General features: G+C 42.3%; 1 protein-coding gene across 1 annotated transcript in view; it reads left to right on the top strand.

Moving 5' to 3' along the window:
• Positions 1 to 13,886, top strand: part of SH3RF2 (SH3 domain containing ring finger 2) — a 131,143-nt gene that overhangs the window by 66,772 nt on the left and 50,485 nt on the right. Inside the window, exons 4-5 of the mRNA XM_052643910.1 lie at positions 2,668 to 2,763; positions 12,437 to 12,760. Coding sequence (XP_052499870.1) covers positions 2,668 to 2,763; positions 12,437 to 12,760 — 420 coding nt within the window. The remainder of the gene's footprint in view (positions 1 to 2,667; positions 2,764 to 12,436; positions 12,761 to 13,886) is intronic.

Below are 13,886 nucleotides of genomic sequence, written 5' to 3' on the forward strand. Positions count from 1 at the left end.
CAAGTAACAAGTCTGCTGAAGTCTAGACCATAGCCATCCCTGTATATTCAGGGTGAGGGGGGTGGATCCAGGACACACTGAGTCCTGAGGATGCAGGGTCCGTGGATTCAGAGGGTCAACTGTACTCTAAGTCTCAAATCTGAGCAACCTCCGGGAGGTAGTGAGGACAGGGAAGCCTGGTATGCTGCAGTCCATTGGGCTGCAAAGAGTTAGCAACGTAGCAACTGAGCAACAACAAAATTCAGTACTTATTATTCCCTAAACATTCACATTTTCTCATAGAAACTAAAGTTGGGGTAATTTTTATTCTTTGCAACTTAAGTCAAATACAAGTGCAAGTAACACTGCTACAGTAAGTTCAGGAAAAGTCTTTTGTTTTGTAAAACATTTTTATTCCATCACTCCCTGAAATGAGATTTGCTTCAGATTCCCTCAGACCAGATAACTTCACTGTCCTCCATATTATGAAATACTGATCTTTGTTATTGTCTTCACACCTCAGAGTGAGTCCCCTAAAACATACCATTCAGTAGCTGACCTGCACATTTTATACTTTTGCTACAGCCAGAGGACAGCAGTTCAATTCCACAAGCGTTTATTGAGTATTTACTTTATGCCTGGCATTAGACACTGAACTCTGGGGACACAGCCAGAGGAAGATATAGGCAGGGAGCATATCTGCTTTTGTGTCCCCTCTCTGGGAATTTGCAAACTGGGACACTTACCCAAGAACTTGCTCATTCATTGAATTCATCCATGTACCAGGCTGTCTATGCAGATACAGTGAAGAGTCATTGTCCATATCTTCATGGAGCCAGCAGTCTAGTGGAAGGAGCAGACACATAAATGGGAAATTATGACAAAGGACTCAGAAGAGACGATTTGCTCCCTCCCAGAAGATTATCAGTGCTTCCCCAACGGCTCATCATTAAAGAATCTGTCTGCCAATTCAGGAGACACTGGTTTGATCCTTGGGTTGGGAAGATCCCTTGGAGGAGAAAATGGTAGACTGCTCCAGTATTCTTGCCCAGAAAATCCAATGAACAGAGAGCCTGTCGGGCTATAGTTCACAGAGTCACAAACAGTCTGACACGACTGAGCACAGCACAGTGGCAGAAGGCTGTCATAGGCTGAGACTTCACTGGGAAATCTCATGGTCTTCCTAAATTCAGCATGTCTAAAAAAAAACTCAAGATCTTTTCTCCCAAAGCTACTCTTTTCCTGGTATTTTCTGTCTCAGTAAATTTTCCAGTTTATTCACACTTGCATTCATTCATTCACCCATGCATGCACTCAAGAAATACTGTTTAAAAATTGTGAATCACTGTGTTGTACACCTGAAACTTATATTGCACATCAACTATACCTCAATAAAAAAAAAATATAAAAACTGATTGGTTGACTGCTAAAAGGAAGCCACTGTATAAGGTCCTGGGGACAAAAATGATCAAGATAGATCCAGGCCCTACAGACACAGAGTTTATGGTTCGATGGGATAGACAGACAATATAGCAATCATAACATAAACATGTGTAATTGCAGATTATAATAAGGACAAAGAAATCTAAGAAACGGTACAGTGCCATAATGAGTTTAGATTTGGATTCATCTACATTACTAAGGGACATAGATCAGAGAGATCAGTGGATGAATATTCAGATTTAGATGGATGAATATTCAGACTTAGATCGATGAACAGGTGTGGACATGGAAAGATGTTCCTGACATGATATTAAGGGAAAAAAACAACGTATCCTATATGACTTCATTTGAATGAATACAAAAGAAGCCAAATGAATATACATGCTAGAGTCAGAGTGGAGGTAACCTCTTGCTAGGTGTCAGGGAAAAGCACGAGAGCCATCTAGGTGCTGGAAATATTCATCTCTGTTGCTCCAGATCGGGGCTTTGTGGATATATTCAACTTAAAAACTTCATCAAGCTTTACATCTAAAATATTTATGCTTTATTGTATGCCTGTATACATGTTTTTGAAAAAGTTTTTAAATTTTTAATTTCTAATTTTTATATTAAATATAAAATATATTATAATTTTATATATTTATTTATATATTTTTTAATCTTCATATAAAAGAACCTGGGGAAAAAACATGTTAACCAAGAGGTTAACACTGATTGTATCTATATTGTGATAGAATTCTTTATTTTGCCTATTTATGTTTCCAAATGTTTCTACAAATCTCCATATAACCTTTGATAATAAAAACTTGAATAAAAAGCCATTTTGTGTTTGATACATTAAAAATTGAACATGTTCTGAAAAGTGTTCAAAATCAGAATACAATGCATTCTTCCTTTTGCTAAGTCTGTCTCCCTACGTCTTCCATGTTGATTTCTCATCAGATTAATTTAAATGAAAAGCCCTGATTCTGCAGGTGATGGAAAATTAGAGACATTTCCAAGTTTTCTTAATGGATTTCCTTGATACTCCAGATTATTTCTACTCCTCTTTTGGTCTTAGTGACCCAAATACTGCCCTTAATGGAGAAAAGAGTATTTTAGCAGAGAGATTTTATAAATAGATTATGAAAGAGTTACCTTACTTGCACCTTACACTGTCTGAGATTCCAAGCTGATCTCCATGGAAAGCTTTCCCTCCCAGAAAACTGAGAGTAAATGCTAACCAAGAGACTTTCTCTCTTTCAGGATGATATCATCACTGTGATCAGCCGAGTGGATGAGAACTGGGCAGAAGGCAAGTTGGGAGATAAAGTCGGTATCTTCCCAATCTTGTTTGTGGAGGTACGTGACTATCAAATCTACATCTGATGCGAGGTTAGAATTATACATGGACTACAGTGATGCCTGAGAGAATTTTCTATTTGATATGAGGCTTATTTCACAACTAACTAAAGTCTTGAAAGATGCTAGTCCATAATACCCGTTTCTGAACTTCTCTGCTGGTCCAGCGGTTAAGACTCCATGATTCCAGTGCAGGGGGCACAGGTTTGATCCCTGGTCCAGGAACTAGTGTCCCATATGCCATGCTGTGAGGCCAAAAACAGTTTTTTTTATTACAAAACACCCATTTCTGGCAACAGTGTGGGAAAATAGGCCTTTTCATTCTGCTGATGGGAGTACAAATCACTGTCATCTCTCATCTGCAGACTCAAACTCTTATCAAGAATATTGAAAATGTACATCTCCTGTGAGTCATGAATTCCACCCATGAGAGTTGATTATAAGGAAATAATAAAACAAATGTGCTAAGAAGTATGTACAAAATGCACAAAAATGTTTACCATAGCATTGTGCATAGTGGTGAAAAGTCAGAATATGGATTTAGTTTTTAATTATGGTGATGGAAAAATACAAGCCCACTAAAAATAAAATGTTTAAAGATAACACTCAATATCAGGGAGTATCTGGCATTATGGAAAGATGTTTGTGATTTATTGTTCAGTTCAGTTATATCAGTAGCTCAGTTGTGTTCAACTCTTTGCAGCCCTATGGACTGCAACACACCAGGCTTCCCTGTCCATCACCAACTCCCAGAGCTTGCTCAAACTCATATCCATTGACTCGGTGGTACCATCCAACCATCTCATCTTCTGTCGTCCCCTTCTCCTCCTGCCTTCAATCTTTCCCAGCATCAGGGACTTTTCCAAGGAGTCAGTTCTTTGCAGCAGGTGGACAAATTATTGGAGCTTCAGCTTCAGCATCAGCCCTTCCAATGAATATTCAGAACTGATTTCCTTTAGGATGGACTGATTGGATCTCCTTGCAGTCCAAGGGACTCTCAAGAGTCTTCTCCAACACCACAGTTCAAAAGCATCAATTCTTCGGTGCTCAGATTTCTTTACGTCCAATTCTCACATCCATACATGACTACTGGAAAAACCATAGGTTTGATTAGACAGACCTTTGTCGGCAAAGTAATGTCTCTGCTTTTTAATATGCTGTCTAGGTTGGTTATAGCTTTTCTTCCAAGGAGCAAGCATCTTTTAATTTCATGGCTGCAGTCACCATCTGCAGTGATTTTGGAGCCCAAAAAAATAAAGTCTGTCACTGTTTCCATTGTTTCCCCATCTATTTGCTATGAAGTGATGGGACCAGGTGCCATGATCTTAGTTTTCTGAATGTTGAGTTTTAAGCCAACTTTTCAGTCTCCTCTTTCACTTTCATCAAGAGGCTTTTTAGTTCTTCTTCACTTTCTGCCATAAGGGTGGTGTCATCTGCATATCTGAGGTGATTGATATTTCTCCCAGCAATCTTGATTCCAGCTTGTGCTTCATCCAGCCCAGAGTTTCTCATGATGTACTCTACATATAAGTTAAATAAATCAAGGTGACATTATACAGCCTTGATGTACTCCTTTCCCAATTTGGCACCAGTCCATTGTTCCATGTACAGTTCTAACTGTTGCTTCTTGACCTGTGTACAGATTTCTCAGGAGGCAGGTAAAGTGGTCTGGTATTATCTCTTTAAGAATTTTCCACAGTTTGTTGTGATCCATACAGTCAAAGGCTTCGGCATACTTAGTGAAGCAGAAGTAGATGCTTTTCTGAAACTCTCTTGCTTTTTCAATGATCCAACAGATGTTACCAATTTGATCTCTGGTTCCTCTGCCTTTTCTAAATCCAGCTTGAACATCTGGAAGTTCTAGATTCATGTACTGTTGAAGCCTGGCTAGGAGAATTTTGAGCATTACTTTGCTAAGCATCTGCCTGCAGTGCGGGAGACCCAGGTTTGATCCCTGGGTTGGGGAGATCCCCCAGAGAAGGAAATGGCAACCCACTCCAGTATCTTGCCTGGAAAATTCCATGGACTGAGTAGCCTGGTGGGCTACAGTCTATGGGGTCGCAAAGAGTCAGACACGAGTGAGTGACTTCACTTCACTTTTGCTAGCGTGTGACATGAGTGCAATTGTGTGGTAGACTGAACTTTCTTTGGCATTGCCTTTCTTTGGAATTGGAATAAAAACTGACCTTCTCCAGTCCTGTGGCCACTGCTGAGTTTTCCAAATTTGCTGGCATATTGAGTGCAGCACTTTAATAGCATCATCTTTTAGGATTTGAAATAGCTCAACTGAAATTCCATCACCTCCACTAGCTTTGTTCGTAATGATGCTTCCTAAGACCCACTTGTCTCTGCGCTCCAGGATGTCTGGCTCTAGGTGAGTGATCACACCATCGTGATTATCTGGGTCGTGAAGATCTCTTTTGTTTAGTTCTTCTGTGTATTCTTGCCACCTCTTCTTACTATCTTCTGTTTCTGTAGGTCCATAGCATTTCTCTCCTTTATTGTTCCCATCTTTGCATGAAATGTTCCCTTGATATCTCTAATTTTCTTGAAGAGATCTCTAGTCTTTCCCATTCTATTGTTTTCCTCTATTTCTTTGCACTGGTCACTTAGGATTCTTAACTAAAATAAATTTTAATGCTTGTAGAGTTTCAGATTTAGAAAATGAAGTTCTAGAGTTCTGTTTCTCAACAATATGACTGTGACTATAATTAACATTACCAAATTGTATACTTAAAGATGATGATTATAGTAAATTTGCTATGTATTTTTTCATCACAGTTTTAAAAAAGCAAAGTAACTGCATGAAACTAGCTTTATAAATGTGTGTGTGTGTGCATAAATGGATAAAGGACTGGAAGAATATGTTCCAAGATATTAACAGTGGTGATCACCAGATGGTATGATTCTAAATGATTTTCATTTTTTTCTCCCACCCTGTATTTTGTAAATCTTCAGAAATTAGCCCATATTACTTCTTTTTTTTTTCTACTCTAAAAGAAAGAACGAACACCTGTTAGGTTATCTCCCTGTTTCTCCAGATAATATATCATCTATAGCCTCTAACCTCTCTAGCTGTCAGCCTCACCCCAGCTTGAAGCAGGTTATCACCAATTTGAAAGAGAGATTTCATTGTTTAACTACATTTGTGGAGTGCTTACCAAGCACAAAGCTTTAAAAGTGAGCAGTGCCGAGCTATAAAAGAAGTAAAAGGTGTACTCTTGGCCCTCTAGTAGGGTGGGGTGAAACAAAGCAGAGGCCGAGTTGCAGAGAAGTGACCAGCATTTCCATTTGAAGAGCCAGAGCAGGTTGTGAAAGGAGTGCCCAGAACACAGCCCAGTTGTGGGGTTCCCTCTATACCACCCCCTACTCAATCTGTATGGAAGGAAGGAAAGATGGAAGGGAGGGAAAGAGGAAGGGCCCAGAGAGGCTGGGCCTCCTACTCTCACCACCAAATGATAGTGCTTTTTCTCTTGTTGAAGCCCCATCCAGGTATACCCACCCAGTTCTCTACTTGTTCAATTTCACTCATTTTATGAGGCTCAGCTAGAAACCTATTTTTCCATAAAATTCCAGTAACTAGTTGGAACATTTAGCTGTCTCTTTCTTCTCTGAACACCTGATTGTACTTCACAGGCTAGCCCAACACAGAGCAGATACTTTGTTAAATAATAATAATTTTAGCTTCACAAGCAAATGAATGAAAAAATATTTGGGAAATGTTCCAACTGACCAGGAAAAAAACTCAGAAAACCATCCTTTCAACATGACCTCATCCCTCATCCTAAATATATATTCAATCATTCAACTAATTTTTCATTGAATGCCTGCTGTGTTAGGTCTTGTGCTAAGTTCTAGTGATACAAGTTAGATATGGGTCCCTAATTTCAAGGACTGTAAGGTGAGACATTAATGAGTAATTATAAGTGTGATGAATGATGCAAAATGTGAAGGAGAGGGAATTACTGGGGGGAAGAGGGTATGATGTGCAACTTACTTGAGTAGGGTGTTGGCAGATGCCTTGTAAGCCAAGATCTGACAGATGATTAGGAGTTGTTTAGGTAAGAATGGAGGAAAGAGAGTTTTGGGGACTGGAGGTAACATGTGCAAATGTCCTGCAGGATAAGGAAGTGTGGTAGCCTCCAAAGAACGAAAAAATACTAGAGCTGAAGCTTAGAGAGTAGGAGAGAGACAGGAAAACAAAACCAGGGAAACAAATGGGAACCAGACCAGAGGGGACCTTGTAAACCTTCCTGAATTAGTCAGGATGAGCCAGGTTATGCCATGGTAATCAACAGCCCCCATATCTCAGTGGCTTCACAAGAAAAGCTATATCCAATCCATATTACTTGCTCACCACGCAATGGTGAGAGGCTGTGCTCACAGAGTCATTGAGGAATGCTGCAGGATGAGGCTGGGCCATCTTAAAGCTATGCCATCTGGAACACATGGACTTCCTAGGTTTCAAGGCAGCGGAAGAGTAAAGAAGAGGGAGTTGTATACCAGCAAAGGCCTCAGCTCTGTGACGTTGGTCACTCCTACTCATGGTTCATTGGCCTGAATGAGTCACATAGTCCCTTCTGTCCTGAAACCAGCTGAGAAGTATAGGGGTCCACATGGAATATTTGCTAAGCATTCCTGCCATATCATAAGAAGTTTGAACTTGACCCAGAAATCAGTGGGCACAATTGAAATATTTAAAATGAGGCAGTGACTCCACCAGGTTTGGGTTTCTTTTTTTGATTATTATTTTTACTTTTTGGCTATGCTGGGCCTTCGGTGCTGCACATGGGCTTTCTCTAGCTGTGGAGAGAGGGGCTTCTCACTGTGGTGGCTTCTCTTGTTGGGGAGCACTGGATCTAGCCCCACAGACTTCACTTGTTGCTTCACGTGGACTGGATAGTTGCGGCTCACGGGTTCTAGAGCACAGGCTCAGCAGCTGTGGCACACAGGCTTGGTTGCTCCATGGCGTACGGAGTCCTCCCAGAGCAGGGATCAAACCCATGTGCCCTGCACTGGCAGGTGGATTCTTTACCCACCCGGGAAGTCCAGATTGGGGTTTCTTAAAGATTGCTCTGAATGCAGCGGGAAAAATGATTTGAGGAGGATATCCTGCATGGATATCCTGCATTTTAAAAAAAAAAATTTTTTTTTTTTTTAAAGCAGAAAGATCATGAGCTACTCCATCACTCAGTTAGAAAATGACTGTGGCTTTGACTAGCAGATTGGAAACAGTGGACAGATTCCAGGACCTGTTAGTAGGTAGATCCACAGGAGCAGGGGACGAGGGAGAGGATGTGGTCAGAGATAACACCCCGCTTTTGGCTTTGTGTGCCTAGGTCAGTGGTAGGGCCATCTGCTGGATGAGGCAGCACTTGGTGAAGAGGAGCAGTTATGATGTTTGGGAGATGATGGTTATGTCTCCAAGGACAGAGATCAGCTACAACTAATCCCTGTGCTGAGCTCAGTTTCTCCGTCAGGTCCGACTCTTTGCAACCCCATGGACTGTAGCCCACCAGGCTCCTCTGTTCATGGGATTCTCTAGGCAAGAATACTGGAGTGGTTTGCCATGCCCTCCTCCAGGGGATCTTCTCAACCCAGGGATCAAACCCAGTTCTCCTGCATTGCAGGCTGATTCTTTACCATCTGAGCCAGCAGGGAAGCCCAAGAATACTGGAGTGGGTAGCCTATCCCTTCTCCAGGGTAACTTCCCAACCCAGGAATTGAACTGGAGTCTCCTGCATTGTAGGTGTATTCTTTACCAGTTGAGCTACCAGGGAAGCCCCTCAACTAATCCCTAGCTGGATGCATAGGAGGTGCTTAAATTTTTGTAGATTAGAGCTTGCATAGTCCCTTGTATTATTTCAAGAAGCTTCTTCATCAGTATGGGAAAACAAGGCATCATTGATTTTATTACCCATTTCTGATACCCTTCTTTCCCAAAACGTCTGCATTTAATGATTATTCATTTGGATACTTTCCCCACCACTCCACCTCTAAAATTAGTGATTACAAGAACCCTCACGATCATCATCAAACTAGCCATCGCTTCATTTGTTCTTCTAATTGCTAGGAGGGGGAAAGATAATCAAGTGGTTGCTCTAATCTGGGAACCTGATTTTCAAAAATTACTTGAAATCCAAATTGAGCTTTTTAAAGCAGCACTTAAATGTTGACTCCAGTCATTTCATTAAGACCAGCACTTGCTGAGAACTCTTTAAATAAGTTTTGAACCACCAAGGCCATGCAGAACAACTGGAAGGCAGGAGAGCTTCCTTCTGGGAGCAGCAAGGTGGGGCGTTTTTGGCATCAACAGGATTTTTCTTGTTAATGTATCATTTGACTTATTGAATTGCACCTGGATAAAAGGTGCTAAAACAAATGCCAAGCTTATGCCAGTTTTTGTCAGGACTCCTCCTGCGGGGCCTGCCTGGGTCATGTGAACCTCGCTCAGCCCAATGAACCTCAAGGATATTGTTTTGAATGAGTGAGTGCAAATTGAAGAGCTCTGCAGTCCTTCCCCGACTGAGCTATTAATCACACTGGCAGAGGACAGCGAAGACCTACAGTCACATGGGGCTCTTTGTCTGTGTTGCTGATGGAAAACACTCACAGTGTTGCTCACCTAGGGACAGAAAAATTAAGTGGAACCAGAAAAAATATATATTTATTTCATTGTGGCTGTGAATGACCAGAAAGAACTTTACTCATTCAGCTCAGAGGGTGTGTTATCCCCTTCCTGGGGGAACAGTAGCAGGAGGTGTGCTCTGGGGGGAAGTGAGGCATGGTCCAGGCTGCCACTAGAACTGCCCTAAGTAACTTCAGTAATTTCCCAATTGATCACCCTCCTTCTGGCCTGACACTTCTGAATAGCAGCCAGAATGAGCTTTTGATGCATTTATTTTTGTTTATATACAGTAAAATGTGCTCTTTTAAGGGACAACTTAACCATCGTCTCCCAACATCATGATTGCTCCTCATCAGCAAACGTTACTTGATCCAGCAAATGGCTCTACTGCTGACCTAGGCACACAAATCAGAAAGTGGGACATGATGAATAACCACTTCCTCTCCCCGACCCCATGCTTCTGTCAAACTCCCAATCCTGTGGCTCTGCCTCCTGAAAGGCCCTGGAATCTGTCCACTTGTCTCCAATCTATTAGTCAAAGCCACAGTCATTTTCTAACTAAGTAATGGAGCAGCCTCTTAATAGGTCTTTCTGCTTTTCTGATAAATGTATACAGTATAACCACACCACCATCAAGATGTAAAATAGTTCCTACACATCCCCAAAAATACGAAGGCAGACTGCCCCTTTGAAGTCAGCTCCTTCCCTGACTCCTGCTCCCGGTAACCCCACTGATCTATGTTCTGCCCCTGCAGTTTTCCTTTTCCAGAAGGTCATAGAAATGGAATAGAAAAGAATGTAGCCTCCAGAGTCTGGCTCCCTTCACTTAGCATAGCACCTCTGAGGTTCACCCATGTTGTTGGGTGTATATGAAGCTCATCCATTTTTATTGTCAAGTCACATTCCACGGTAGGGATGTGCCAGAGTCAGTTACTCACTCACCAGCTGAAAGACACTGCGGTTGTTTCCAGTTGTTTGGCAGCTAACACTAAAGCAGCTATAAACACTTGCATGCCAGTTTTTGAGTGAGCCTAAGTTTTCATTTCTCTTGGGCAATTACCTAGGAGTGGGACTGCTGGGTCAGATGCTAAGTAAGAAACTGCCAAACCGTAGCATGAGCTTTTAAATAAAGGCATAAATCAGATCATGTCACCCTTCTACCCCAATCCTGCCAAAGGCTTCCTGTAACACTTAGAATAAACTTGAAGCCTCCCAGCCTGGTGTGATACAGCTCCTGCCTGTCTCCATGGTCTCCTCTTTACCACCTGCTCCTCGCTCCTTCTAGACCATTCTCCTTTCTGATTCTTTCACGTCTTTTTCTCAAACAGTCTGAGCTTGCCCCCTCTTGGGGATTTTTCCACTAGCTTACCCTGCTACCTGGCGTGTTTTTATCCCCACCTTTACATGGCTGGTTCCTTCTTGGCATCTGTGTCTTAGCTTGAATGTCACCTTCTCAGCAGGTCTTCCTTGACACCTCACCAAACTCCCCAAATCTGGGGCCTCCTCCCCCTGTCACTCTCTGACACATCAGAGCATTTATTACCGCCTGAACTTTATTTATTTATTCATTTGGTTGTGCTGGGTCTTAGTGGTGACACATGGATCTTTAGTTTTGGCAGGCAAACTCTTAGTTGCTGCTTATAGGATCTATGAATAGCTCCTATAATATTACCAGGAATGAAACCCATGCCCTCTGCATTGGGAGTAGGACGTTTTAGCCACTGGACCACCAGGGAAGTCCCTGCCTGATATTTTCTTGTTTAGCTGTTTATGTGCTGGCTCTGCCATGTATAAATCACCCCTTTGGGGCCTCAACTCTCTTATCTTTAAAGTAATAATGCCCCTTTCCCACTTGATGATTTTTTTCCCCAATAGTATAAGCTTCTGGAGACAGAAACTACATCTTCTTTAAAATTCTCTATCTCAACTCTATTAATCATCTTAATCATCTGAACATTTTCATTAGAAACTTCTTAATGAAAAAACATTTCTTAAATGAGCAAATTCCCTTTTCCCTCTATCGTTGAATTTCAGAATTAGAATGAGATGTGCAATTTTAGAGAGCAACTGGTGACAAGCATCATGATGAAGATACTTTTAACTGTCCTGGAAAGTTTATTCCCACCACCCCATTTGTCAGCATATTTCCAATTTCTGAAGGACATGAACTCATGGGCTGCTTGAAAGGCAGAGTATTCGAAAAATACAGTACAGTCAGTGGTGGTGCCGGTACTAGAACCAGCTGAAACTCGATGGCAAGGGCTGCTGTTAGGTTTACAGGAATCCTGCTAGACAGTGCTTACATGCGAGACAGTGGTAGATATTTACACCACAAATCATGGTAAGGTTGTCTGTCTGTTTTTCTGATGTACCAGCACTAAGAGGTATAGAACAAGAGAGGATGGAGATCAAAGTATTTAAAAGAAGCAGTAAAAGATGGTCTTAGCCTTAGATGATCCAGGGTCCTGAATGGATTTACATTCTGGTCAAACTTATCAAACGTGTGAACTTGAGCAACTTCATCCACCCATTCTTCCACAAATACTTATGGAACACCCACCCTGGGATACAGCAGAGAACACCCTGCCCTCAGGTAGCTAACAGTCCAGTGAAGGAAAGGAAGGCAAATGATTGCAGTGTACAGTGGGAAAGCATGGGGGCTTCGGGAACAATGAGAAGGACAAGCAGCTGAGTCAAGGTTGGGGGAGGGGCGACTCAGGGGGAGCTAGAAGAAAAGGGAAGGGTCTTCCAGGTAAGGGAAGCTGCGATGAGGCTCAGAGGGATAGGCAAATCAGAGCAGGGTATCATGGCTTGTTTTAAATTCTTCAGCCCTCAGTAGAGTTGTACCTACGTTGCAAGAGAGTTGTGAGAAAAGATTGATACAGTAGAGAGATTGGGACTTTATGGATAAAAGACGGAAACTGTCCAAGGAGTGACACTTGACGTGGTGGCATTGGAGCTGGCTTCAGACCAGCCTGGGTAAGGTAGAGCTGCTCACACGAGGTCAGGATGACTAAATTCGTATTGGATCTTTCATCTTTTCAGCCAAACCTCACCGCAAGACACCTTCTAGAGAAGAACAAAGGCCGTCCATCATCCCACATGAAAAACCTGTCCCTGGTGTCCTCCCCCTCCAGAGGCAAGGCAATCAACGCGCCCACCCTCCGAAGGGGCCCGGGATCCAGGAGGAAGGGGCCCAGCCAGTTCTCCATCACAACAGCCTTGAACACCCTCAATAGGATGGTGCATTCTCCCTCGGGGCGCCACATGGTGGAGATCAGCACCCCAGTGCTCATCAGCTCCAGCAACCCCTCTGTGATCACCCAGCATGCGGAGAAAGCAGATGCTTCTCCCAGCTCCATGGGACAGGTAGGGAACAAACCCCCAGGAGAAGGCCACTCTGGAGTTGGGCAAGTGGTCCACACCATGTCACAGGCAATACTGGATATTCAGTACCTTCTAAGCCCTTATAATGCGTTAATGATAACTAATGTCATATGTATTATATGTCAGAGCTGTCTTTACATGATCTCATTTCACCCTTGAAACAGCCTATGACCTAGGTATTATTATTATTATTGTTACCCCTGCTTTACAAATGAAAAGACAGGTTTAGAGGCAGGGGGTTGCTTTCCCATGCAAAGAGCCATGGCATGGTTCCTGCCCCTTAGAGAAGATCCCTCCTGAGCAATAATAGCATGGTTTCTGGGATCACAGTCTGACATTCACTGTTTCATCCTCTGGCAATGTGTCAGACATCACATGGAAGGGAAGGAAAAGAAAAAAAGAGAAACTATGGGTTACTGGGTGTTTTCAGGACTAGCTATATACTTTACAAGGCTCAATGAAAAGTGAAAATGCAGGTCAAAAATGATTAAGAATTTCAAGATGGCAACAGCAGAGCATCAAACCGAGTGAAGGGCCCTTTGGATGAGAGAGCCCCATGTGACTACACATGTCACACACTCATGAAGCCAGCCGTGGTGTGTTCCTATGACTCGTTTAATAAGATAATATATATAAAGTGCTTAGTACCGTGCCTGGCACACACTGAGTACCCAATAAGCATTAGCTCTTAATACTATTATTATTAATATTACCAGTTATTATTAAGCCTGGCCCCTGAATTGCCTACTGTAGGGAGATAAGCCAAAAAGCAATCCTGACCACCCGGCCACGCAGACATACTTCTAACAGCATGAGGCTATTTAGGTTGAAGGATGCTTTAAAAGATGAAGGACCGGAGATATGAGGAAAAGTAATTAAGAACTGCATGTCAGGTATTCTGCTATAAACACTCTTTGGAACCATGCAGGTGGCAACTTGAAAGGACAAACCTCAACCTGCAATTTTTTTTTAAGCTGTAAATCTTGTTTTTAAACATGATTCTCTACCTTGGGATTAAATGACTTAATTGGACTCTAATCCGTTATTAACAAGACAAGGAGGAGGAGAAAGTCAAGGGCTCCTCAAAGACCTGTGAGCTGGTCTAAAA

The sequence above is a fragment of the Budorcas taxicolor genome, chromosome 7 (genome assembly GCF_023091745.1).
Source record: "Budorcas taxicolor isolate Tak-1 chromosome 7, Takin1.1, whole genome shotgun sequence".
Taxonomy (NCBI): Eukaryota; Metazoa; Chordata; class Mammalia; order Artiodactyla; family Bovidae; genus Budorcas; species Budorcas taxicolor.